This window comes from Tiliqua scincoides, chromosome 3, assembly GCF_035046505.1.
Source record: "Tiliqua scincoides isolate rTilSci1 chromosome 3, rTilSci1.hap2, whole genome shotgun sequence".
Taxonomy (NCBI): domain Eukaryota; kingdom Metazoa; phylum Chordata; class Lepidosauria; order Squamata; family Scincidae; genus Tiliqua; species Tiliqua scincoides.
In genome coordinates, this window is record NC_089823.1 from 69970571 (window position 1) to 69994439 (window position 23869).

Consider the following 23869-nt stretch of genomic DNA (forward strand, 5'->3'; position numbering starts at 1 on the left):
TGCAATCCACAGCTTACTTAACTCCAGCAATGTCCCATGCAATTTAAATCAATATGGAATGTTTGCTATAGGGCAGTGGTTCTCAAACTGGTGGGTCACAAACCACCACTTCATGTAAAGGGTCCCCGTACCCTTAAGGGGTGGAGAAGGGGCAAGGACAGCAACACAATCCCCAGGATCGTATCCCTACGGTGGGGTGAGGGGGTGCTTTCACTTTAACGTAGGTACAACTGCTGGAGGCTCCAGGAGGTGCGTTTGCAACCAGAAGTGCTTTGAGAATGCATATTTCTCAGAGTTCCAAGCCTCGGGGAGCCCTGCAGAGGGCTACGTAGGGCTCCCCACACCCCCTCGAGCCTCCAGCAGCCCTACTTACATTAAAGTGAAAGCACCCTCTCACCCCCCCCCTTAACGACGCAATCCTGGGTATCACATCCCTTCCCTGCAAAGACTTACTTAGGGAGTAAATCTGCAACACTGAAGTGGCTTCTGGCAAGTGGTGTGGTCCTAGGTTGCTTTAAATCCAGGTATTTCGGTATGGCAAAAGGTTTCTATTAATTTTTTTAGACAATCATTTTTTACGCTCCAATTCACATGTTTCACTTTCTAAAAGCAGCATGTCACAAAATCAAAGCATGCCAATTCTTTAAAAGTCTACAAGCACTCCTTTGTTAACATAGATTATAAGCATGCAGTAAGTATTTTAGTCATTTAAACAGTAAATAAATAAATATAAAGCAAGTGGGAGAAGGTTCATTAACAAAAAGCCTATTGCAATTTATGACAAGTACTGTAGTATTTTCCTTAAAGACTAAGTGAGGCACAGTATTATGAATCAGACAGATTGCAAAGCGAGTATGCATATTGCAATTTACAACATTTCACCAGAGTCTATGTAATAACAGTAGCTATAGCTTCAAGTTTAAATCAGCCATTAGTCCTCTGGGCACCCTTGAGAATGTCACCGCCTTGATGTTCCCTGTCCTCTATCATCAGTGTCAAAATCTAGAAAAGACCTGCTGCATAACTTGAAGTTGAAAAGATGTCAGAGCACTTGGACCAACTATAGCCTTGCCTTTCTGCAGACATGAAAGTTTTAAATGAAGAGAATTATCTAAATGTGCAATAAAAATATCTGGTTGGGAACAATGTGTATTTAAAGAATGAAACTGAGATTCTGGAGTATTTTCAACTTAAACAAAGGTGAACATGCAGTCTAGAAAAAAATTAACGTTTTTTCATTTCATTTTATATCAAAGAGCTATTTAACAAACATACTGCAACAAAGCGTTGCCAATTGTTATTAGCTTTATAGTATCATGTCAAACTTGTCATAACACCCAGCTTTGGAAAATAGCAAAAAACAAGGCTGTAACAAAACCCCACTGCTTCACTAGTCAAGTACAGAGTAATATCCCAAGGTACCAAGTGTTTAAAAATAGTTTTATTTAGCATTCCAAAATCCAACTTTCTACAATGCCAGTGTTGTAAAACAGCATAATTTAAAATGTAAACCATACATTTAAATGTTTAATACTGCAGTCAAATTGAGGTTATTTATATGCACTGAAAACTGATTATCACAGAAATCAGAGTTATTGACATAACAATGGTTTCTACATTCTTACTGGTCTTTAGTAATTTAGAAGCATTCAGAACTTCACAAGAGAATGGCACCATTATATTCCACTAAAGTACTTAGCACCTTGCCTATTTTTTAATTGGTCAGCCAAAAAACAAGTTCATACTTTTAGAACACTGAGGTGCAAAAATAGCACCTCTCACTATATTATATATTCCACTTAAAATTAGTAAATACTGTATATTCAAAAAAATAAACCTCTGCATGATTTGCTATATGTTGGATTAATATATTCAGTCAAACCAGAACTAAACTGTTAATGCTGTTAACAGAAAGTTTGTATTTTGAATCTTTACAACATAGGAAAAATCTCCACAGAAGAGATGAGAAAATCTGAGGCTACCCTATAAGAATTTAGCAGCTTCCATTATCATTTGTTTTAAAAAATTATGAGCGTGTGTTCTTTTACAAAAGCACAATCCAGAATTTTACAGAGAATAGCCACTACATATATGGCAAAACCTTAACTCAAAAAAGTGAATACTGCACCTTTTAGTTTGCAACACAAAGTGTCCTGGTATAGAAATACTGATAGTTAAGTAGTCTTGATCAAGTAAAAGTGTGCAGTAGTGGGCTTCAATGGCAATATTTTGCGGCTTTAGATCCATACCTGTTGACAGCGGTCAATAGTATACTACAGGAAGGGCCAGTAGAGTGCATTCTACATCATTGAGAAAAATGCAATATATTAATAAAGGAACTAGGCCAGCACTACAATTGGCTTGAACACTGGATTTTTCTCTTCCCCACCCACAGTTGTTTCCGTACACCTGGTATGAGGACCACCTCTACAATGAATCAACTCTGGCTGTACATCAACGAACTCTGCAATAAAATCAAGACGTTGACATCTATAGCAAAGAGGACTGCCCAAGTACCAAGATGCTTAGAGTGACCTAAAAGACGTATGCACACTTTTCTTGCATTTATCATGGGCAAATAAGGAATTAGTGAAAGAGCCCTTTGGCACTAGAAGGTTTAGGAAATTTTCTATCCATTTGTGCTAATTTAAACTTACAATTAAATTCTTGGCTGGAGAGTGCAAACCATTACACTCTTTGCCAAGATGAGTGATGAAAAATTAAATACAGCATTTCCACTGGACTGCTAAATGAGCTTTGCTGACTGAATATTTAGGTGCTTGCAGTGATTTTACACTTTTTTTTAAAGGGTGGGGTTAGTGACACACAACCACATTTCATTATGAATGCTTCCACAATGTAGACATAGGATTATTTATCAAAGAGATGGCAGAGCAGGTCTTTTGGCACCCAAAGCAGAAAAAAGTGAAATTATTCCCCACCAAAGCAGCTACTGCTGCCCAATAGTGATGTGCCCTGATGGGCTTAAGAAGCAGCAACAATCATGGGTCTCCTTGTTTTGCAAAAGCAATGCAGAAAACATAACACATAACTGCTACTTGGGTTTTTACTCATAGCCACCAAGATGGATTAGAATCCCAAGTCTACCAACAGAAAGAAAATGTGAAGGGACAAATAGGAACACCAAGGGTGGCAAGTTAGGGAAGAAAAGGGGTAAAAAGATGATTTGGAGTTCCACATATACAAATTCATTTTTATTCCATTCACTTTGAACAACTACCACCACCTAATTCTAAATTCACATCATAAACTAGTCTCCTCCAGTTCAACACAAGATGCCTATTGTCAAGGGATCTCCTCCCCTGTCTTCCACAACAGCTCAATGGAGCCACACAGGAAATTTATAGAATTATAATTTTGAAATTATAACAGATGTGATAATGTCCTACAGCATCACTGAGCACCAAGGAAATATTCAAGTGACTAAACAGGCCAAACATTCCCAGTGCTCAGTTCAGCTCAGCTACCACTGTTCATGTTCCAGAGCGCACACCCCTATTTTCTTCCATCCTTATGATACAAGACATCCAAATGCAAAGACTAGCCATCCCCAAACTGTCTACTCAGTAAATTAAAGAACTTGAGCACATTACTAGCGTGCCACAAGAAATAAACTGACATTCTTTTGGTACAAGACATGGGGATAAATAGTTCAGCAGCATTTCTGCATTAGTGCGACTAAATGATCAATGCAGAAACCTGAGAATTATCTTGAGCATCACTAAAATTGAGTGTGCCTCCAATTTTAATTCAGAATACCACCATGCCTTTGCTATTGGAAGTGTGGGAAACACTGATGGAGTCCTCTTCACTTCACTACTCTTCACTACTCTTCTTTGGTGGGCCAATCTGAAAGTGCTCAGGGTATGCAGGGAAAGGGGTAAACATGAGCAAAAGAATGGAAAAATTTCTTCTTCTCCTTGTCTTCACGAAATCTTGCTTCATTACATCTCTTCAGACAAACATCATTGCTACTGCTGTAAGAAAGAAATGCAGGCAAGGCAAAGCTCCCCTTTCACACTCTTCCGATTACTATACTGAGGACTGCAAACTTCAAGATTAAAAGCTACTGTAAAATTCAGTGACTGAGGTGCGTATATGCACATACCAAGGCAGCTTTTCTCAATATTCCTTTATAAACTCTAGTGTCATCAATTGCCAGTCTCTGAAGCAGGCTTTTATATTTGTACTTACTTCACTATCCCCACCTAACACCTACCCCCCACAATTAGCTTTGTAGTGGACAAATTTTCTTCTAGATTTTCCATCATAAACTTACGTCTTTTATCTGCCTGTAAAAGGCAAGCATACATCAATGAAGAATAGTCAGTTTTAAACAGAAGCCCTTTGTTACAGTGTAAACACACACACACTAGTCAGAATTGAAATCGTAATCCAGAACACTAGGCCATTTCATAACTTGCAAGACATGAAATGAATACAAAGAGCAAGTCACTGAGACAGGAATATACTGAAACGGTATACTTCCATATGCCACTGGATCCATAGTACATGGGGGTTATCAAGAAGGCAAGGTGGTGATTGAGTTGCGGGAATAAGGACACACATATTTTAGAAGACGAAGAAGTTAACCAGGAAAGCACTTGATCACTGCATATTCACAAAAATAATCGATGAGGAGTCTGATCTCTTCATATTAAACCACATATAGTTCCTCTCACTGAAACCACATAGAGTTCCCTCTCCCACTGCTCACTGAAAACTGTGTCTTATAAGCCCTCTTCAGATGCTGTATCTCAGTGCTGCTCTTACACTCCTGAAGGCCCACCCTCACAAGTGTATAGCATTTGTTTGCAGCAGTAAATGCTGCGCCAGGAAAGAGATCCTCCCTGTAATTGAGAATGCCAGGCATCCAGCTGGTCTCCTGTGTTTATTCTAATGGTGCAGCTAGAATTCAGACTAGGTCAAAGAACAAAATTCAGCCCAGGTTCCAGTGTCAAAAGTGTCTATTCTGTACTTTTCCTTAAAGGAGTAGAACTCAGCATTACTTACGGCCACAGGCATTCTTTGGAATACCTAGAGGCTAGTATCACATTTATGTCAGCAGATCTGCTTATTGCTTTCATGGGGAAAGTCAGAAAACATTTCAGTGCAAAGATCTTGTTGCAGCTTGTGCAGGACACAATCAACAAAAAGGCATTTGAAATATCCGAGATAAGCTTGTAGTTTTAATGTCAATTCTTTTGCAACTTCAAAATTTGGAGTTTTTTTTTTACATCTGCTATAAAATCACTTTCAGTAATATAAAGGAACACCAACTGACCGAAGCATCACTTGAATGCACAATCAACTGCAAAATTTCCCTACGTACAACAGGTTTGAGGGCTGGAAAAATTCCACAGAATAAACCTCTTTTGGGAGAAAAGTGGTGGTGTAATACAGTAAGAATGTAAAAACATTAAGCTGTAGTAAAGTGCTAGAAAGTCTTAAGTTATTTTTTTCTGAAGAAAAATAAAAGGAATTAGTGTTCTCCCTGCTTCACTTGGTACTGGTGATAACAAGAGGTACTGAAATGCTATTGACTATATCTTCATACTGAGGTGGTGGATCCAAAGGATTTGCTGTTTCATTTCTTCTCATGCCGTTTTCACCAGCAACTTCCTCATAGGAGGGAGGTGGATCACAATTTGACAGCCTTGTCGATAGAGAATCTGAACGTCCATCTGTATAGCTCAGGTAACTTGGAGAATGTCCGTTGCCTTCAAACATTTCTTCTTGGGGAGAATGCAGAATGCTGAGTGGCTGAGGAAGGGGGCTTCTCCCATCAGGGACAGTTCTATCACCTGCAGCTTCTCTGGTTCTGCTATGTGCGTACATGGACTGTCTATGCATTTTCTTTTTGAAAAGGCATCGCCATGTGATAAAAATTATAATAAGAATAATAAAAATGCCAAAGATTAATGGAAACACAAGATAAAATGGATACCAATTATAGCCAGTGGTACTTCCTCCATGGAGTCCATGTGTATAGCTTTTCCAAAACTCGCTCTAAACCGAAAAGAAAGATTGTTTAAGAAAGGAGTTCCCGCCTATTAACATTAAATGAAAAAGGGTTTATTGCTGTTAGTTGCAAACTTTATTTTGGTACAAGTGCAGACCACAAATTTTCCGATAAGATTCCTGCTGTCATCTGAGGGAGGCTGGTGACTGCAACAGACACAGCAACACACAAAAGATGGTTGGTAGAAAGATGGTTTTGTAGTCTGCATTCCTCTTTTGAAACAACTACATAGGAGCTGAAAGGGGGTGATGAGGAAAAACCTATATCACAAACATCCAGCAGATTTAAATGGCCAGTGAGTCGAGTAAGGACAGCAGCACGCCTCCTATACCTATCTTTCGGGGGGGGGGGATTTAATCCCATTTGGGAAGGTTAGTTATGCAAAAGATGAAATTCTACGAAGTTAGGTGCCAACCCCAACATGGAGGCACACCACTTTAATTTGTCTCTGGCCCTGTTCCAGATACATTTGTCTTGGCAGGTAAGTTCCAAATTCAGTATTAGAAACAGGGATGTCAAGTAAGCCATTTAAAATTATTACAACTAGAAATTCAAGCCTGAGGCATATTCTATTTTTGAAGTACTTTAGTGGTGTGGAACAAAGTCAGGCATGCCAATGTCAATCAAGACTGGAAGCAAAGCAACTGTTAGTCTTTGCATCTATCTGTTAAAAAGGCATAATGCCAAAAGTAACAGAACCATTCCAAATCAAAACATTTGCAAACTAACCAAATAGTGAAATTCAATATCCAAAATATGGTTTCTATTGAAACGTATTTGGTCTTGTAGATATTTTTTCAGCATTCATGTTTATGGCTATGCAGCCAATATAATTATTTACATCAGCCTCCTCAAGACTACAAGATGTACATTTTTTTTTACTCTTACTGTACAGTGGTCAGTCCTATGTTGGCATTTGGTTTCTGTAGTATTGACTAAATGTAGATGTTGCTACAAGAAGTGAAACTGTGTAAGGAAATGTCCTCAAAGTCAATTATTCCAACAATGTAATGTGGAATGCACTATCTCCAACTTACCCAAGTTTTATTCAAAAGCAGGCTTAGAATAGTAGCCTTAATTCAAGTCAAAATATTTATAGTCAACATTTCAACTACTCAATTCTGGCAAGATCTGAGCAACACAATTTTTGAACCTATAAGCTTCACACATTTTGATAATTCCATTTCTGCATGTAGATGCATGTGTTGACTATAAAATTAGTCACCCAAAAGTAAGCTAAACTTACTTTCTGTAGGTCTGCTGGAACCTGCTTCTGAAGTTACTTGGCAGAACAATTCTCACACAAAGCAGCTGCTTCAAAGCCAAAGCTATCAAGAACAAAGGTTCTGAAAAGTTCTTTTTGTCTGCCAGTTAAACTTCAGTTAATAAAGTGGCACTTTTAAAATGGCCTTACTCTTAAGATAGCAACACAATGTGTGAATCAGTCCTAATACTTGTACCATGTAATTTAAATGCTACATGAAATTTTAAAGATATGAAATGCACTACTTTACACACACACACATATATGAGTATATATGGGAGTAAATGCCACTGAATTCAATGGGATGTACTTTGGAGTAGACAGATAGGACTGAAGTGCTGATTTAGACAATATCTCATTAACTTACAGTCTTTTCATCATTTTCAAAAGCTTCTCTTGCCTCTTCATAGTTACATCGTTCTTCAAAACATTCATGTTCAATGTTCCCTTGTTTAAGTTCTTCAAGAAATACATTGGCCCGTGGGTATCTTTTGAAGACAGAATTGGCCTTTGCTGCTGTGAGGAACACTATAGAATTCAAATCATTAGTACTTTTGAAGATGTAAATGTACAACTAATTTAGCATTCAGGATAATACAAATTAACTTTCAGTTATAAGAATATTCACATTTTATTCAGAAATAAGTTTGCACTTATCCTTGGGATGCATCCTAAGTTTAGTCTTCCATGACTAAAACCAAATGAAATCAATGAGACTTCCCATAGTCATGAATGATTAAACTTGATATACAACCCATGATCATCATCCCTAGTAAGAATGAACTGGTTCTGAAAAGAACTGTTTCTCCCACATGTCGACCTGTACTAGATAGCAACATTTGAAAAGTTCTAAGACAAAAAAAAAGCACAATGTTCAATGTGTTTTAGATACCAACTTCACCCTGTTGAATGGTGTGCAAGCAAGTGATTTATGCAAATGTAGTGGCTGCATTCAGACAGTTCTCCAAATAGCCTAGAAGACTGTCAACAGACATGTGCGCACATTCCCTTCTCTTCTTGTACATGAGGTCTGATTCTTTACTTTCTTTTTGAATCAAATTAAGCTATTTCTGCCCAACGTCGTATCTTGATTTATGTATTACTTGATTTTTCTCTGTAAACCGCTTTGTGAACTTTTTGTTGAAAAGCGGTATATAAATAATAATAATAATAATAATAATAATAATAATAATAATAATAATAATAATAATAATATACGCAACAGGAATTAACTGTGTATACCTGTGGGCTGGGGAAAAATGGGTTAACTATCACAGCAGACTGTAAGCTGGCAAACTGAAGTTTCAACTAACTTTTCCCTGATGTATGGATGATGTTTGCTTCCACCCAATATAGCAGCAGAAAAGGATGGCACACAATTTTCCACTTATGGACAAAAAAATACAGCTTTTAAAACAAAGTTTGGATACAAAACCATGAGTAGCAAATATTGTTCCCTTTTCAGCCCAACACAGCATCTTTAACCAGTGGCTGTTTTTGGTGTCTCCTCTGCATCTTTTTTCAAGATTGTGAGCCCTCTGAGGATAGTGACCCATCACTTGATATATTCTGCTATGTAAATTGCTTTGCGTTACTTTTTGTGGAAAAGCATTATATAAATACTCTTACTATTTTTCCAAATGTTTTGCAGACATATAAAAAAATCAGTTTCTTATACGAAGACCTCCTTCAGCATAATGCGTTCCAGAAAGCAATGAAAAAAGTCAGCACTTATTTATATAAACCAGGGGTGTCCAAAGTTTTTGGCAGGAGGGCCACATCATCTCTCTGACACTGTCGGCGGCTGGGAAAAAAGAATTAATTTACATTTCAAATTTGAATAAATTTACATAAACGAATATATTAGAGATGGAATGAATGAAGGTCTTGCAATAGCTCAAGGCCTATAAAAGGCCTTGCACAAAGCAAGGCTGGTCTTTCCTTTGCTGTCTCTACTGCATCACAGACATGAAACAAGAAGCAGTGGAGGGAGCCCTCATCTCACAGCTCACTCGAGAGGCCAAACAGTCGCCCTCATGCTGAGAGCAGTTGCGTCAGGCCAGTGTGGGCTCCAACAAATCTCCGGAGGGCCAGAGGCTCATTGGAGACTAGGGGCTCCTTGAGGGCCGCATACAGAGGCCTTGAGGGTCGCAAGTGGCCCCAGGGCCGGGGTTTGGGCACCCCTGATGTAAACAAACACGCTATACTCTGGTAGCAGGTACAATTAGTTTAGTATATTTCCAGAGTTCCTTCACAGTTAGTGCTGTCGTTAGCAAGAGAATGACAGACAAATTCTTACTCAGGATATCATGAGGTAGAATACCTTGTAGATGCAAAGCTAGAAATCTTTCATTAACAAGCTTTTGCTCAGATATTCACTACTAGCCCTGCCACTTTGCCCAAGTTTTCTGCCAAAGAATTCAGGTGAGAGAGGGAAGAGGTCCCATGTAATGCTGAGCTTTGGAGTGGGCAGAAGATACTGTTATTTCCAAATCTGAGTACTTATCCCAAGCTCCCTACAAGTTATGGAAAACTTGGGAGAGGGAATCTGTGTAGAGTTGGGTATCTTCTCTTACCAGAGGATCATTTGGTTAGCCTCTAAGAAGCTAACCACTGCTCACCAGACCTCCACTGAAGATTACTGAGTGGGGTAGAAAAAAAGGAGGAAACGGATGGTTGAGCCAACTGTGGGGTGTGAGGAACACCACACAATAACAAAGCACACTTGAAACAGAAACACTGGTAGATTCTCAGAGAACTGTGACTTTGGAAAAAATACACAATAACTTACCACTATCCATCTTTAGCACTGCCCACTGGAAATTCCTGTAACACAAAAATGAAAGCAGACTGACATTATGTGCAAAACAGTTCTCCATTAAGGAGGATATGAAAGTGATTAACCATTTGTCAAGTTTGATTTTAAGGTCATGTATTCACATTGACTACTTTCATTTATTAAATAAATGATCATCAATTAACTCATAAATGATCATCAATTTACTCAGTCATGAAGCTCACAAGATGGCTTTGGGAAAAGTACCATCTTTCAGTCTTACCTATTTCATAAGGTCAGTTCGCAGAAAGAATTGTAAAGCATTTTGGACAAAAGAAATACAAAAGCATGCAATTTAAACAGTTTCATGAAGGCTCTCCGAGTAGGAGCAGCATTGAGTATACAGCTCAGCCCTGAACTTCTATAGCACACATGCACATGTCAAAAGCATCCATAAACAGTTCTTTCACCATAACCTATGTAGATATGAGTAAGAATCAGGCTTCTGAAGGGGACATGACGCTCAGGAATGTAGTGCAGTGCTTCCTAGTGCAGCCTTTATATGCAACTCTTCAAAGAATCAAAAGCAGAAAGCCCTGTGCTGGAGTCTGACATTTGAGAGCTATAAGCACTCACAGGGCACTACATTTTGCCCTAGGCAAGCAGCAAATTGCAAGGCTAATCATGAGTACCATACAAGCAGTTTTCTTCCTTCTAGCAAGCCTCAGGAAACAAGCCTCATACCTACTTATGACAGATTCAAACTGAACAGGCTATTCAAACTGCAGCATATTCAACTGAGACAGAACAAGCACCAAGACTACCTACAGATGTAATAGCAACTTTCCCCCAGCAACATTGTTGCTACACTCAATATTAGATCATCAAAACAATTGGTGTGCAGATGAAACAGGCTCTTGGTTGTAAAGCTACAACCAAACCAGACATTTACAGAAGTCCCCTAAAATGTCAGATTTTATATGTTAAATAGGTTTCTATATAATTTAGCAGGAAGCTTCTCAGAGTCAAGCATCATGTTTCCTGAAGAAAATTGTGTTTATACTGGAAAACTGCATTTGTATTTTGGTGTTATGGGAAATACCTAGTGTGTGCAGTGATATGATCAAGGTTGCACTATGTCTGTCCAGCTGTTACTTTATCCTATGACATATACAATACTGGAAAGGCTTGCGGCTGAAGTAGACAATCATTTTCTTCCTCTCTTACATCTACCCATTCCCCCACATTCATCAGTACAGCCCCCAGAACCTCTTCCAATTTAAGCAGAAAGCAAACAACAAATATGCAGGATATATGTTTGGTGTCATGACACTGATGCTTTAGATGGGCTGGTTTCTGTATATCTCTTCAATCCAAGGAATATTATACATGGACTTGGTAGCAACAAATGTTTTCCCAACTGGCCCACTTGTATAGGAACACACACACAGGAAGAACTTGCTGTCCAGACAACAAGTTATTTCTATCAACCATAGTGTTATTTCCTTTTGTCTATCCCAGGCATGTCTAAAGTTTTTGGCAGGAGGGCCACATGGTCTCTCTGACACTGTGTCGGGGGCTGGGGAAAAAAAGAATTAATTTACATTTAAAATTTGAATAAGTTTACATACGTTTACATAAATGTATATATTAAAGATGAACTTGTATGAATGAAGGTCTTGCAATAGCTCGAGGCCTATAAAAGGCCTTGCACAAAGCAAGGCTGACCTTTCCTTTGCTGCTGCTACTGCATCACAGATGTGAAACAGCAAGCAGTGGAGGGAGCCCTCATCCCACAGCTCATGCAAGAGGTCAAACAGTCTCCCTTATGATGAGAGCAGTCGCGTCGGGCCAGTGTGAGCTCCAGTTAATCTCCGGAGGGCCAGAGGCTCACTGGAGACTAGGGGCTCCCTAAGGGTCACATTGGGAGTCCTCAAGTGGCCCCAGGGCCAGAGTTTGGGCACCCCTGGTCTATCCCAATTTGCCCTTCTTCACTGCTACCAGCTCCTTCTCAAAACTCCCTTTTATTTTCATCTGTTTTGTCCATCAGGGATTTATTCAGTTCTGGGTTTTGCCTGTTTCTCCTCATGAACATTTACCTTTGAAGCCCTGATGTTGTGTCTTAATATTCAGTCTTGGAATTAACACCATCACCCTGCATTTGTAATACAAAGACAATTGAACTAAATAAAGTTGGCCTCAGTTTTATCAGAGTGCATTTAGCTAACAACATCATGAATGCAGGTTCACACATGCAAAGGGCAGTTAATATTTGTCAAAACATTTGCTGTTGCAACGTTTTGCAACAGGATGCCATAAACTGGAGTATAGAACGTACAGTGCACAAAGTTTATCACAACTGTAACCAATATCAGAATGGCTGCTGCTCCAGGTTGTACCTCTACTGTTCTAGAACTGTTTCCCATAACAGTGTATACCTGCTCACAGAACACTTTGGTTCCTCCATTCCCCCCCTCCTTTAAGGGTGTGTGGCATTACATCCACTAGGTTTTTATCATTGCCTCTTGTCAAAGTTACAGGTATCTCACAGTGCAATTCTATGCAGATTTACTCAGTAGTAATACCTACAAAGTTGAATGAAGCTTACTCCTATGTAAGGATAGGCTTTCAGCCTCTATGCAACATATCTTCTCTGCAGTTACACAGCACTTTATGTTTCAACCATTTCAAATCCTTTATTTTTAAACTGTAGCCCAGCGTTTCCCAAACTGTGGGTCAGAACCCACTGGTGGGTCACAACTAGATTTTTGGAGGGTCCCACAGAAGCAGAACCTCCAATGAAAACATAGGTGATGAAATGCTCAGATAACTAATTGCCTCAAGCCCTGAGGTTTTTCAAAAAGCAAACAGCTGCTAATTGCCCTGCAAAGAGCTCCTGCAGTTTGCAAGTACATGTAAATATAGGGAGATAAGTCTTGAAGCATCTGTTTTATGGTTATTATAACATGTAAATAAATAAAAATATTTCTAGATTTTATTGAAGTCTCGTAAAACCAGGTGGGTCCCAAAAGAGTGTCATTTTTAAAAGTGGGTCCCAGTACTATAAAGTTTGGGAACCACTACTCTAGCCTGTTTACATGTGATATAGGTACATGTGCATTCTCAGTTGTTTAATCAGTATCAAGATAACTACTGCTCTGCATATCTCTTCTGTTTCTACAGCAACAGCTAAATCAGCCTGAATAAAACAGGCCCTTGATCAGAACTATTGCAGGTTTTCACACTCCACTTAAGACAGATGGTAACTGGGCTTCCCACACTTAAAGGAGTTAAAAGCTCTGCGCTTTTGTTGGAGTGTTAATTTCTCTTGCCTTGATTTCAGATATGCTTTTACCAGTTGGCAATCTGGTTCACTCCCATTAGACAGTCACCTGTCACCTCAATATGCAATTCAATAATTCAGAAGGCTAAAATATGAGCCTATGTTATCCAGATCAGTTTCCTTTAGAATCTTGTCTACTAACAAAGTAATGGACTTTATATACAGGGTGCCTAAAAAAAACCATTCATATATTTTAATGAGCTCTAATTCATATATACATACTTCGTTATAGAAAACCTACAAAGCTCAAACATCTAAGGAAGCAACTGAATAGATGCATGGGACTATTCCTGCACACATGAAGGTTTGTAGTCGCAGCATGTTGTCTGCAGATTCCTTAATCAACTATGTCAGCAGCATATAGATGCCAATGGGGACCATTTCTAATGGGGCTGGTTCTCAACCTGTGGTCCAGGGACCACAGTTGGTGCGCGAGATCCTGAGAGGTGATCTGCAGAGTCTCAGGGGAAAAAAAGATTGCCCTTGATCACTTCCAGCATTCTCCCCCATGGAGGGCGGAGAATGGATCACCTGTAGCTGCAGCCAGCAACAAAAGCAGCAACCTACAAATCTTCTCTATAAATATCAAATCTTCTCTAATTATTACAAATGTAATTGTATTTTTTTTATGTAAAAGGGTGGTGTCACGGGGTGGGGCAAGTCCCTTCCCCTTTAAGATGGGCTGGGTCAGGTGTAGGGTATTAACAACTAAGGAATAAAACCTGGGGTTGGGTGCCTGGAAAGGAGAGTGCAGGAAGCTTACAGCTTGATAGTGGAAGCAATACTGAGATTTGTAAGTATAGTTTTAGCCTCTTTAAGATCTTTCTTGTTTTTAAAGCTATTGTGTTGTATATGGAAATGTTTTTATGGAGCAATTGAACTCCCTTAAGTTTAATAAAAATCTTTTATGTAAAACATTTGGTGCAGTAATTGACCAGGGCATGTATGATATTGGGACCTGGCTTGGAGTAAGCAAAAAATAAATAAGCATTGCTCTTGAGGGTGGTGGAGGGGGGTTGAGTCCTGGCTGGGTTGGTGTCTCCCCTGGTCCTTCCCTACCCCAAGGGCAATATTTGTTACAGGTGGGGGTTGCATGCAGGGCTCATGAGATGGACTACAGTGGGTAGTTTGTACTCAGGCCCAGGGTCAAAATGGTGACCTAGGAGCCAAAGGAAGGGGCCCAGATATTTCCTGGAATCTTTTATTTTCCTGTCTCACCTGGACTCACTGCCTGCATGGGATGCTGGGCATGCAGTTGCTGTGGCTGCCTCAAGTCGTATGTGTTGGACCGAGGAATACATAGATGACACTCCTTAACACAGTGTCAAATCTGGGAAGAAACTGGCCTGCTACAATAGCTCTTGGGTTTCTTGTCTGCTAACTATGAAGGAGCATATAGGAGCTAATGGGCACAGCTGCAGGACTACAGCAGCTAGAAAAGCAACTTTTGGTATGCACAGGACATTTTTCATTCTAGTGTGAGCCTAAACAGGTTGATGCTAATTTTCTGCAATGATTTTCTATATTTATAAGATTTTAGAGAAACTTAGGAGTATGGTTGATTTTCTGTATTACTGTATCTGGTTGCCGATGCTGTGCGGGCAGGTGGACCTGGTCTCCACATTGGGAAGCACAGTAGACCAGGGCTCCAAAGACTCTTCCTGCTGTGTTGCCACCCTCACCACCCTCACCTTGCTCTGTTCTGCATCCTCCACACCTCTGTTTTGCACATCCCTGTCAATACCCTCCCCCACTCTATTTCACCCCTCCCCCTTTGGGAAGGGGCCTCAAAGAAACTTTGTACCCCCTGATAAAATTCTTCTTGGAGAACCTAGTTGCACATGGTCCATGTCAATTCCAATTTTTGCTTCAGTTTTTTTTTGTGGCCTTATGGCTTCCTAAAGGTTGGAAACCACTTTCTAATAAGTCTAATAAGTTAAACTAGGTTACACAACTGCTTCTGTGTACACCATGTGCAGTATGTGTGTGAAGTATAGCATAATAAATCTTGACATTATAAAGCATGTGTACATTATCTTGAGACACACACTGCAGGGTACAGGTACAAACAGCAATCTTGTTCTTTTGCAAGCATTCTGAAGTATATGAAACAAGACTGAGGACACTGCCACACAACCTCACCTGGCATGTTATGAAAAGATGTACAATGTTTGATTACTGTTTTTCTTGCTTTGTCTTCAAGGAAAAATATTATTTCAAATAGTAATCAACCAGAAGAGAACTATTATCTTTAAATTCAAGTCAGTTCATTCTAAAACCTTGACAAAGCATTTTTGGTATTTTGTTAGGTGACAAGTGTTCAAGTGCTGTTTTATGGATTGTGACTAGACACATCTTGGGTCAGAAATCATACAGTGCAGTAATAATTCTATAATAACCCTGATTTCATTGGATTTACTTACAAATGCTTAGGACTGCAGCCTGAATGGGGTTGTTGCCATATTTGGCATACATTTTGCTGGATAAATAACCATACCTACAAATCTTTTTAGCCAAGCTTTGTTCTTTGGATTAGGCATTTCAGCTATGACCTGTGACAGATTTTCCAGTCCTGTGAAGTACCAGAATCCCATTGCTACTTATCTTTAGACGGCTGATAAAGATTTTCTTTTTCTAGCTGTCCTTCATTGGCGTGCTAAAATACAGCTTAGTGACATGTTGACAGTCACTCACTAGTATTAATCCTGCTCAGTTTGCAAGTTTGTGACACTTTGGGCACAACCCTAACCAACTTTCCAGCACTGGCATAGCTGTGCCAGTGGGGCACGTGCTGCATCCTGCAGTTGTGGGACATTCATGGAGGCCTCCTCAAGGTAAGGGAATGTTTATTCCCTTACCTTGGAGCTGCATTGCCCTTATGTCAGTGCTGGAAAGTGGGTTAGGATTGCACCCTTTGTTGTTTAAATTATTCTCGTAAACTGACTAGAATCTTAAGGAGAAAAGTGAGGCATAATTGTTTAAGCATTTTAGTTGCATTAGGTTTTAACCCTTCTCTGATTAAGGTAGGTCTTAGCTATTTTATTTCCAACAAAACACATCTATATTAATCTTTACCTAGTTTTAGGTTCCCCTCTTAATACCAGCCTAGAAGTTACTACTACCTCATCAACTTTTCAACAGAAAAGTTTGCAAAGCAGTTGAGATAGCAAAAAACAAAGAACACCACACGGGCACACACACTTAGAACAGAGGTTCCCAAACTGTGGCGTCTCTTTGTCTCTGCCCCCTTAAGGGTCAGACTAACAGCGAAGGTAGCAGCAATGTGATTCGGACAATTGCACTGTTGCCAGGGAGGGAAAGGTTTTTGACACTTACCAGGGGAGTCGCTATGGCTCTCCAGAGGGTCCAAAGAGCCTACAAACCCCTCTGAAGCCTTCCAAACTGCTGGAAAAGGAAAAACACTTCCTGTTTTGTTGTGAAACTGGTAGTGTTCTTCCCCCCCCTTTTCCAGAAGTTTGGAGGCTCATGGAGGTTTGCAGAGGGCATTACAGACTCTCTGGGCCCTCCAGAGAGCCACAGGTAAGTGTAAAAAACCCTTCCCTCCTCGGCACCAGCATGATTGTCCTGATCACATTACTGTCCCCTCCCCACGAATACTTACTGGTTCCCAAACTCTCCCTGATCAGTTCCCAAACTCTCCAGTTGACCATGCAAAAATTCATTGGTGCAGCAGTTCCCAATCTTCTCAGGACCTCAACCCACCTTGTCCTCTGTGGTAGGTCACTACATGAGAATGACTTACCAGGAGTGTGGAGGCTCTTCCGGGTTGCACCACACCGGCAACCCACTCTACTGGCCTCAAAAGGGCACTTCCAGTTTTCAGAAGCAAACTGAAAGTGGCTTTCTGAAAACCCAAAGTAGCTTTCCAAGGTTTCTACAGGCCATTCTGAGGTATACAGAGGCAAGTAGAGTGGGTTGCCAGCTGGGTGTGAACCAGAAGAAGTCTCCCCACTCTCACAGTGAGTAATTCAGCTTCTGGAATAGCTCCAATTTGGAACCACACCAGAGTAATGGCAGATGGGAGAGTCCAGGTCACGACCCACCGCATGCGGGCTTGCAACCCACCAGTGGGTTGTGACACACAGTTTGGGAAACCCTGCACGCATTAGTGAAAAAAGGACTAACTTACTGGCAACTTCTATAACAGGCAATTGAAAGTGTTACCTTAGATGGCCTTGTTCATAACAGGCACAAACAAATAACCAGGTATTTGCCAAAAACTATTGATTTTCTTCATTCTGTAAGTTCTTTCACTTTGCCTGAATTGCTTTTCATGCAATTTGGTTCTTCTTGAACATTATCCCTTAGCGTCACTGAACCTTCAAGAGTTCATTAAATCCAAGAGTTATCAGTGGATTTATTTTTATGGCATATTGCTTAGTTGAACAACCTAGGGTTTAAAACCCATTTTGTAGTTTGTATCAGCATCCAGTTTCTGGATTTCCATCAATTAAAAGTTGACTCGAGAAGTCTATGCTTCTTCATATGCAACATTTCTTCAAGTCCCCATATATGTACTAGTTCAGTTCCAGAGATCTGTATGGAAATCAAAATGTTCGTAGCTTGAAATATCTGGGTCTTGCTAGCCCAGTGCTACATGCCTGCATGAAAGCTCCACTAAAAGCTGTACTGTGCCTGCAGGAAAGTGCCTATGCAGCCATCCATAACTCAGGGAGCTGGTGAATACAATATGTTACATATTAATGAAAACTTGATTTTTCTTCACCAACTGCATTGTCAAAGTAAGAACAATTTAAGTACAGGTGTGCCCCCTTATCTGCAAGAATTCTGGAATCCCCCATGGATAGCTGAAACCTCGCATATGGGTGAACACTTGTCCCTATGGTCCCGGGGGGAGGGGTCACTCCTCCCTTTGGAGGCAAGGGAAGCTCTGCCTCCCTTGCTTCCTGAGGGACTTCTGAACTCAGCAGAGACTGAGGACATCTGTCCCCGGCCTTTGCTGAGCTCAAAAGGTAAAAGAAAGTGACTTCTAGTTTCACAGAGAAACTGGAAGTGACGTTTCTAATGCCTTATAAGGCATTAAAAAAGTCATGCTGGGCAAATGCTGGTAAACATAAAACTGACCAAATTCTCATCTTTCACATCTGCTCCACTTACAATACTATACAACAGTGGTTCTCACACATTTAGCACTGGGACCCACTTTTAAGACTGAGAATCTGTCAGGACACACCGGAAGTGATGTCATGATTGGAAGTGACATCATCAAGCAGGAAAAATTTTTAACAGTCCTAGGCTGCAAGCCTACCCACACTTACCCAGGAGTAAATCCAATTTACTATCATTGTTAAAAGAATTAACACAGTAGCTTGTTAAAAGTATAGGTCTGTAACATTTCCCCAAATGCAGTCACATACCATGGCAGCATCAAGTCTACAATATTAAAAATAAAATATTGAAATGAATGCGGACCCACCTGAAATTGGCTCACGACCCACCTGGTAGGTCTCAACCCATAGTTTGAGAAACACTGCTGTACAACTTCAATTCTTTTTTTCCACCTCGTACAGCTTTTTGCAGCATTTCCTCCAAATGCCAGCTTTCCTTTAGGAAACTAGTATTAGCTAGTATTTAGTTTTGCATCATTAGTTTACCTTCAGTTTCTCTTCAGACATCATATAATACCTGCTGTAGCAAATGTTGTATGGAAATGCCAGAGGAAACGGAAAGGTAGAACAAGCTTCACAAACACTTTCAAGCACTGAACTTTACTGCTGTCCAAGGTTTCCATTATCTGATTGAATTTTCCAGAAGTTCTTCCTTCTGTTCACCTAATAAGTTATTTTGGCTTTTACTCTTATTGCAGTCTATGTACATTCATATTTTAAAACTCATTCTCATTAAGTGCTCTAAATGCTTAGAACAGTGTTTCTCAAACTGTGGGTTGGGAGCCAATTTCAGGTGGGTCCCTATTTATTTCAATATTTTATTTTTAATATTGTAGACTTGACACTACCATGGTTTGTGACTGCATTTCGAGAATGTTACAGATCTGTACTTTGAACAAGCTACTATGTATGTTCTTTTAACAATGATAGTCAATGGGACCTACACCTGGGTAAGCGTGACCAGGATTGCAGCCTGGGAATGTTAAAAACTTTCCTGCTTGATGATGTCACTTCTGGCCATGACATCACTTCCAGTGGGTCCTGACAGATTCTCATTCTAAAAAGTGGGTCCCAGTGCTAAATGTCTGAGAACCACTGGCTTAGAAGGTTATATACGATTCAAATTAGTGCATTTTTAAAAAGTTTTTAAAAACCATCACTTTTCCACACAATGTCATACCATTTTAGTTTATACTAAAGTATAAACTTTGTCATACCAAAGTTTAGTTCTTTGGCCTTCCTGAATCTCTCATTTTTCCCCAAGAACAAGCTTAGAATACCTCCCGTGACAGAATTCATTCAGGTCAACAATGCACACTGCCAAATAGCTAACTGTGCAGAATATAAAAGCCATAGTCAGGAAGTGGAAATTTCCTGCCCCAAGCTATCCACAGGGACTTTGTGTTCAACAGCTACTTTCTGTCAGAGCAACTGAATTAATCAGAGTTTATTGGCTAGTGCTGCAACTGATGGAGAGCAACTGTTGAACACAAAATCAAATACTACAAGTGAACATGAAGTACATATGAAGAATGCTGCATTATACATTCACTGAGTTTCACTATGGGGGGGATGGAACCCACTGTCTTTTGGATGTACCAGTATGCCCTAGTTTCAGAGTCATCACTCACACACCATAAACAGTCTGTTTTACTATGTCTGTGTTACCAGGCATGAATAGATATTAAAAAGTTTTCTGTAAAGCAGGACAAAGAGACAACATTGTTGGAAAGAACTTATAGAAGGCCAGAATGTAGGCTGATACTAAAGTAGTACAGAAGACTTTCTTTGCCTTGAAATATGAGAAGCAGAAACCATTACAAATGGTTGTAGGATGGGAGTTGGGTTGGGTTGAGCCAGAAGCTTGGAATATCACAAATTGGATAGCTTAGACAAGCTTCTGACTGTCTGCTGATTTCAACCATCAGTAGAGGTGTTTGTTTCCAGTGAGTAAAATGGGATTACATTCCAAGTCTTAAGGAATACAATGGATTACTTCTGAGTAAAGAAATAACACAGTTTTCAAACAACTCTATTCCTCAGGCATTTCCTGACCAGCAGCAACAATAAGTTTGTGATATTCCAATTAGCGTATATAGTACACATTTCAGAAAAAGTGTTCTTCCATTTCATAGTTTATAATTAGGTGAATCCTGCTGAGAGTTTCATTAGTCTTGCGAACTGGTTCTGAAAAAATCTGACTGAGCAGGACAGTTTAAAGGTATTAGTACCACAAAATGTCCCCAAGGCTGAGAGCAGGTTTAAGAACACTGAAAGCTACATCAGCATAACTTAGTCTTCATCTCAACTATCACAAGAGTTAAAAAAAATACTAGGCTACTATGCTTCATAACAAAAACAGAACATTCCTATAAGTATGTTTTCTTGCAGTTATAAGCAGCAGCTCTCACATACATTGGACATAAGGTCCTCTTGTACTGATCTATAAATACCCATGTACAAAACATGTGTTGTGCACATTTTACCTTTGAAGCAGAAGGGAAATATTAAGAGAGGTATGTCTCTCTCCTGCCTGTGAGGTTCCCAGAGGCAGCTGGTAGACCACCACCGAAAACAGGATGCTGGAATAGATGGGTCTTTAGCCTGATCCAGAAGAGCTTTTCTTATGTCAACCACATTTCATGCTAAATATGAACAAACAGGTTCAGCAATCTTGCATCTATTCAAAGAGGAACAAAACTAAACAAATGCACGTGCCCTACTATTTGATATTCAGCACATGAATTTTGTCATTTATGTTGATACATCAAAACATTATTTATGGCAAGTGTTCAGCGACCAACATGAAGTCCATATATACAGCTTGAATGCATCAACCAGGAAGCCTTAAACTCACTGAGTTTAAAAAGCGCTCTTAGGTTTACCTTTATATTCCTAGCAGAAACATTCCGTGAATTATTAGACAAAGAAAAAATTTAATGCAGCCACACAGCAATACATATGCTTACTAAAACAAACGCTGAAGCACAATGCCTTCTTTTTCCCTCCCACACTGGAGGACAAAGAAAAAAGCACTGGGAGACCTGTAGGAAGTCAAGGCTTTGACACTACAAAAACAAGACAGAATGGAAAATGGTTTCCTGGTACACTCAAGTCAGACTGGACCACAAGTGACTAACCTTGTGAAGAGCAGAGCTTGCTGGAGGCCACTACTTTATGAGAAGCCATTTCACTGGAATGGAGGCAGTTGACTGAGATTAGAGAGGAATTTGACACCATCACCTTCCTTAAAATCCTTGACTAAGTGAAGTCCTCTGTTTGCATTCCTTTAGAGCAGTGGTTCCCAAACTTATTGCATCAGGACCCACCTAAAAAGAAAGCTTTACTAACCACTCAAGCCTCAGTGACTATAAATGTTATTTGGCCATAGGGCTCCCCCCAAGTAGCAGATTGTTTAACCTTGATGCCTATTAATCTATTTGTCTAGGCACAGTCTAGTCTCAATTGTCAGTTTGGTGACCCACCAAAAATTGGGTTGGGACTCACTGGTGGGCCACGGACTCACAGTTTGCGAACCACTGCTTTAGAAGTAGTTTGTGCTTCCCTCCAGACCCGAGGAACCATGCAGTGTAACAGTGCAACCCTATGCAGTCTACTCAGAAGTAGGTCCCATCATGTTCAGTGGGGCTTGCTCCCAGGAAAGCGTGCATAGGGTTGGAGCCTAAATCGGTTCAGGCTTTCCATCCAAAACAGCCAGAGAACAGTGTCCTCTAAGAAAAAGTTTTCAGTGTATTCTCTCTCTCTCACACACACACACACACCCACTAGATCTGATGATTGCAGCTCCTCAGCCCAAGTTCAGGCTCTGGCTTCCTACACCCAAGACCCCTCCAGACACCACCTTCCTTGCCGGCACAACCCCCTCAGAAGCAGCACCGCAGTCAACTAGCTGCCCTCCCGGAGAGCCTGTGTGGGTTCACACAAGAGCCCTGCGAAGGCATTTCAAGGGAAGTCAGCCCTGGGGGAGAAAAGGCCACCCCAGAGCCTGCACAAGCGGAGAGCGTCTCCTTGTCTCCGAGCAGCGCCACGGCGCAGGAAGGGCGCCACCTGGGAGCCTCGCGCGCCAGCCTCTGAGCCCGGCCAGGCAACTTCACCAACTCCCTTCCAGGCCCCGCTCCGAGACGCGCCTCGACTCCCGCAGGCGCGCAGCGCTGCCACCCTCCCCGCGAGGTGCCCGGAGTCCCCCCAGAGCACCAACCTCTCCAAGCCAGTGAGCTCGCCTCGCCTCGCCGTCTGCCTCCAGGCGCCCTCGCAGGAGGCACCAGGCTGTGAACTCTCCCTGCCCCGATGACTCCCCGCTCGCTCCCGCAGCCCAGGCCGTTCCGAAATCGCGCAGGCGCCACAACTCCCGGTGCCTCCCAAAGGCTGGAGAGAAAGGAAGCGAGTGCGCGCAGGGCGGGGGCGGAATGGCTGGCTTGGGCAGCGCGCAGCTCCGCCCGCCCGCCCGCCGGGATCCTCGGCTTCCGACCGTCTACTCACATTTTCCCCTTTGCATTTCGAGGGACGATCGCAGGAAGACGCTCCCAGTGCTCAGTCACTTGGTGTGGGCTGCCCTCGCCTGCGTGGAGCATCGTCTCCGGTGACACAGTGGGGATCACTCACAAGAAACCCATAAGCTTGAAATGCAGGACTCAGAGCCCAAGCCTAAGCCTGTCTACTCAGAAGTAGTCCCACTAGCGTCAATGAGGCTTACTCCCAGGAAAGTGTGGATAGGATTGTAGCCTCACTTTCTCTGATCCTGACTTTGGGAAGTGTGGGCAACTGACTGAGGGCCCAGGCCTATCCAACTTTCCAGCATCAGTGAGTCTACAATGCAGCCCCAAGGTAAGGGAACAAATGTCTCTGTGACTGCCACCTCACCACAGGATGCAGTGCGCACCCCATTGGCACTGCTGCACCGGCACTGGAAAATTGGATAGGATTGGGCCCAGAGTTATGTAAATGGTGTGACCTGGTAAAAGGACTTTTTTCTTGAATGTTCAACTTCAGGGAGCAATCTTTGGGCCAAATCCTATCTAACCTTCCTGCACGGATGCGGCCATGCCAATGGGGCATGTGGAGGGGCAGTCATGGAGGCCTCCTCAAGTTAAAGGGAATATTTCTTCCCTTAGTTCAGGCCTCATTGTGGCTGCATCAGGGCTGGAAAATTGGTTAAAGCTTTGTGCCACAAAAGCTTACATCTGCCTTGCATTTTAAATAATAATAATAATAATAATATTTCTGCATAGGGGCCACAGAAATTACCAGCAAAACTGCAAAAAGCAGCTTTATT

The 23869-nt window shown here is 41.1% G+C and overlaps 1 protein-coding gene across 1 annotated transcript; it reads right to left on the bottom strand.

Moving 5' to 3' along the window:
• Positions 1-1419: 1419 nt before the first annotated feature.
• Positions 1420-22955, bottom strand: PRRG1 (proline rich and Gla domain 1). Its single transcript, XM_066620434.1, has 5 exons — positions 22796-22955; positions 21063-21221; positions 10099-10133; positions 7675-7835; positions 1420-6030 (listed from the first exon to the last, which is right to left on the bottom strand). The coding sequence occupies exons 3-5, from the start codon at positions 10106-10108 to the stop codon at positions 5521-5523; spliced, it is 681 nt and encodes a 226-aa protein (XP_066476531.1). The 5' UTR covers positions 10109-10133; positions 21063-21221; positions 22796-22955; the 3' UTR covers positions 1420-5520.
• Between the last annotated feature and the right edge of the window lie 914 nt (positions 22956-23869).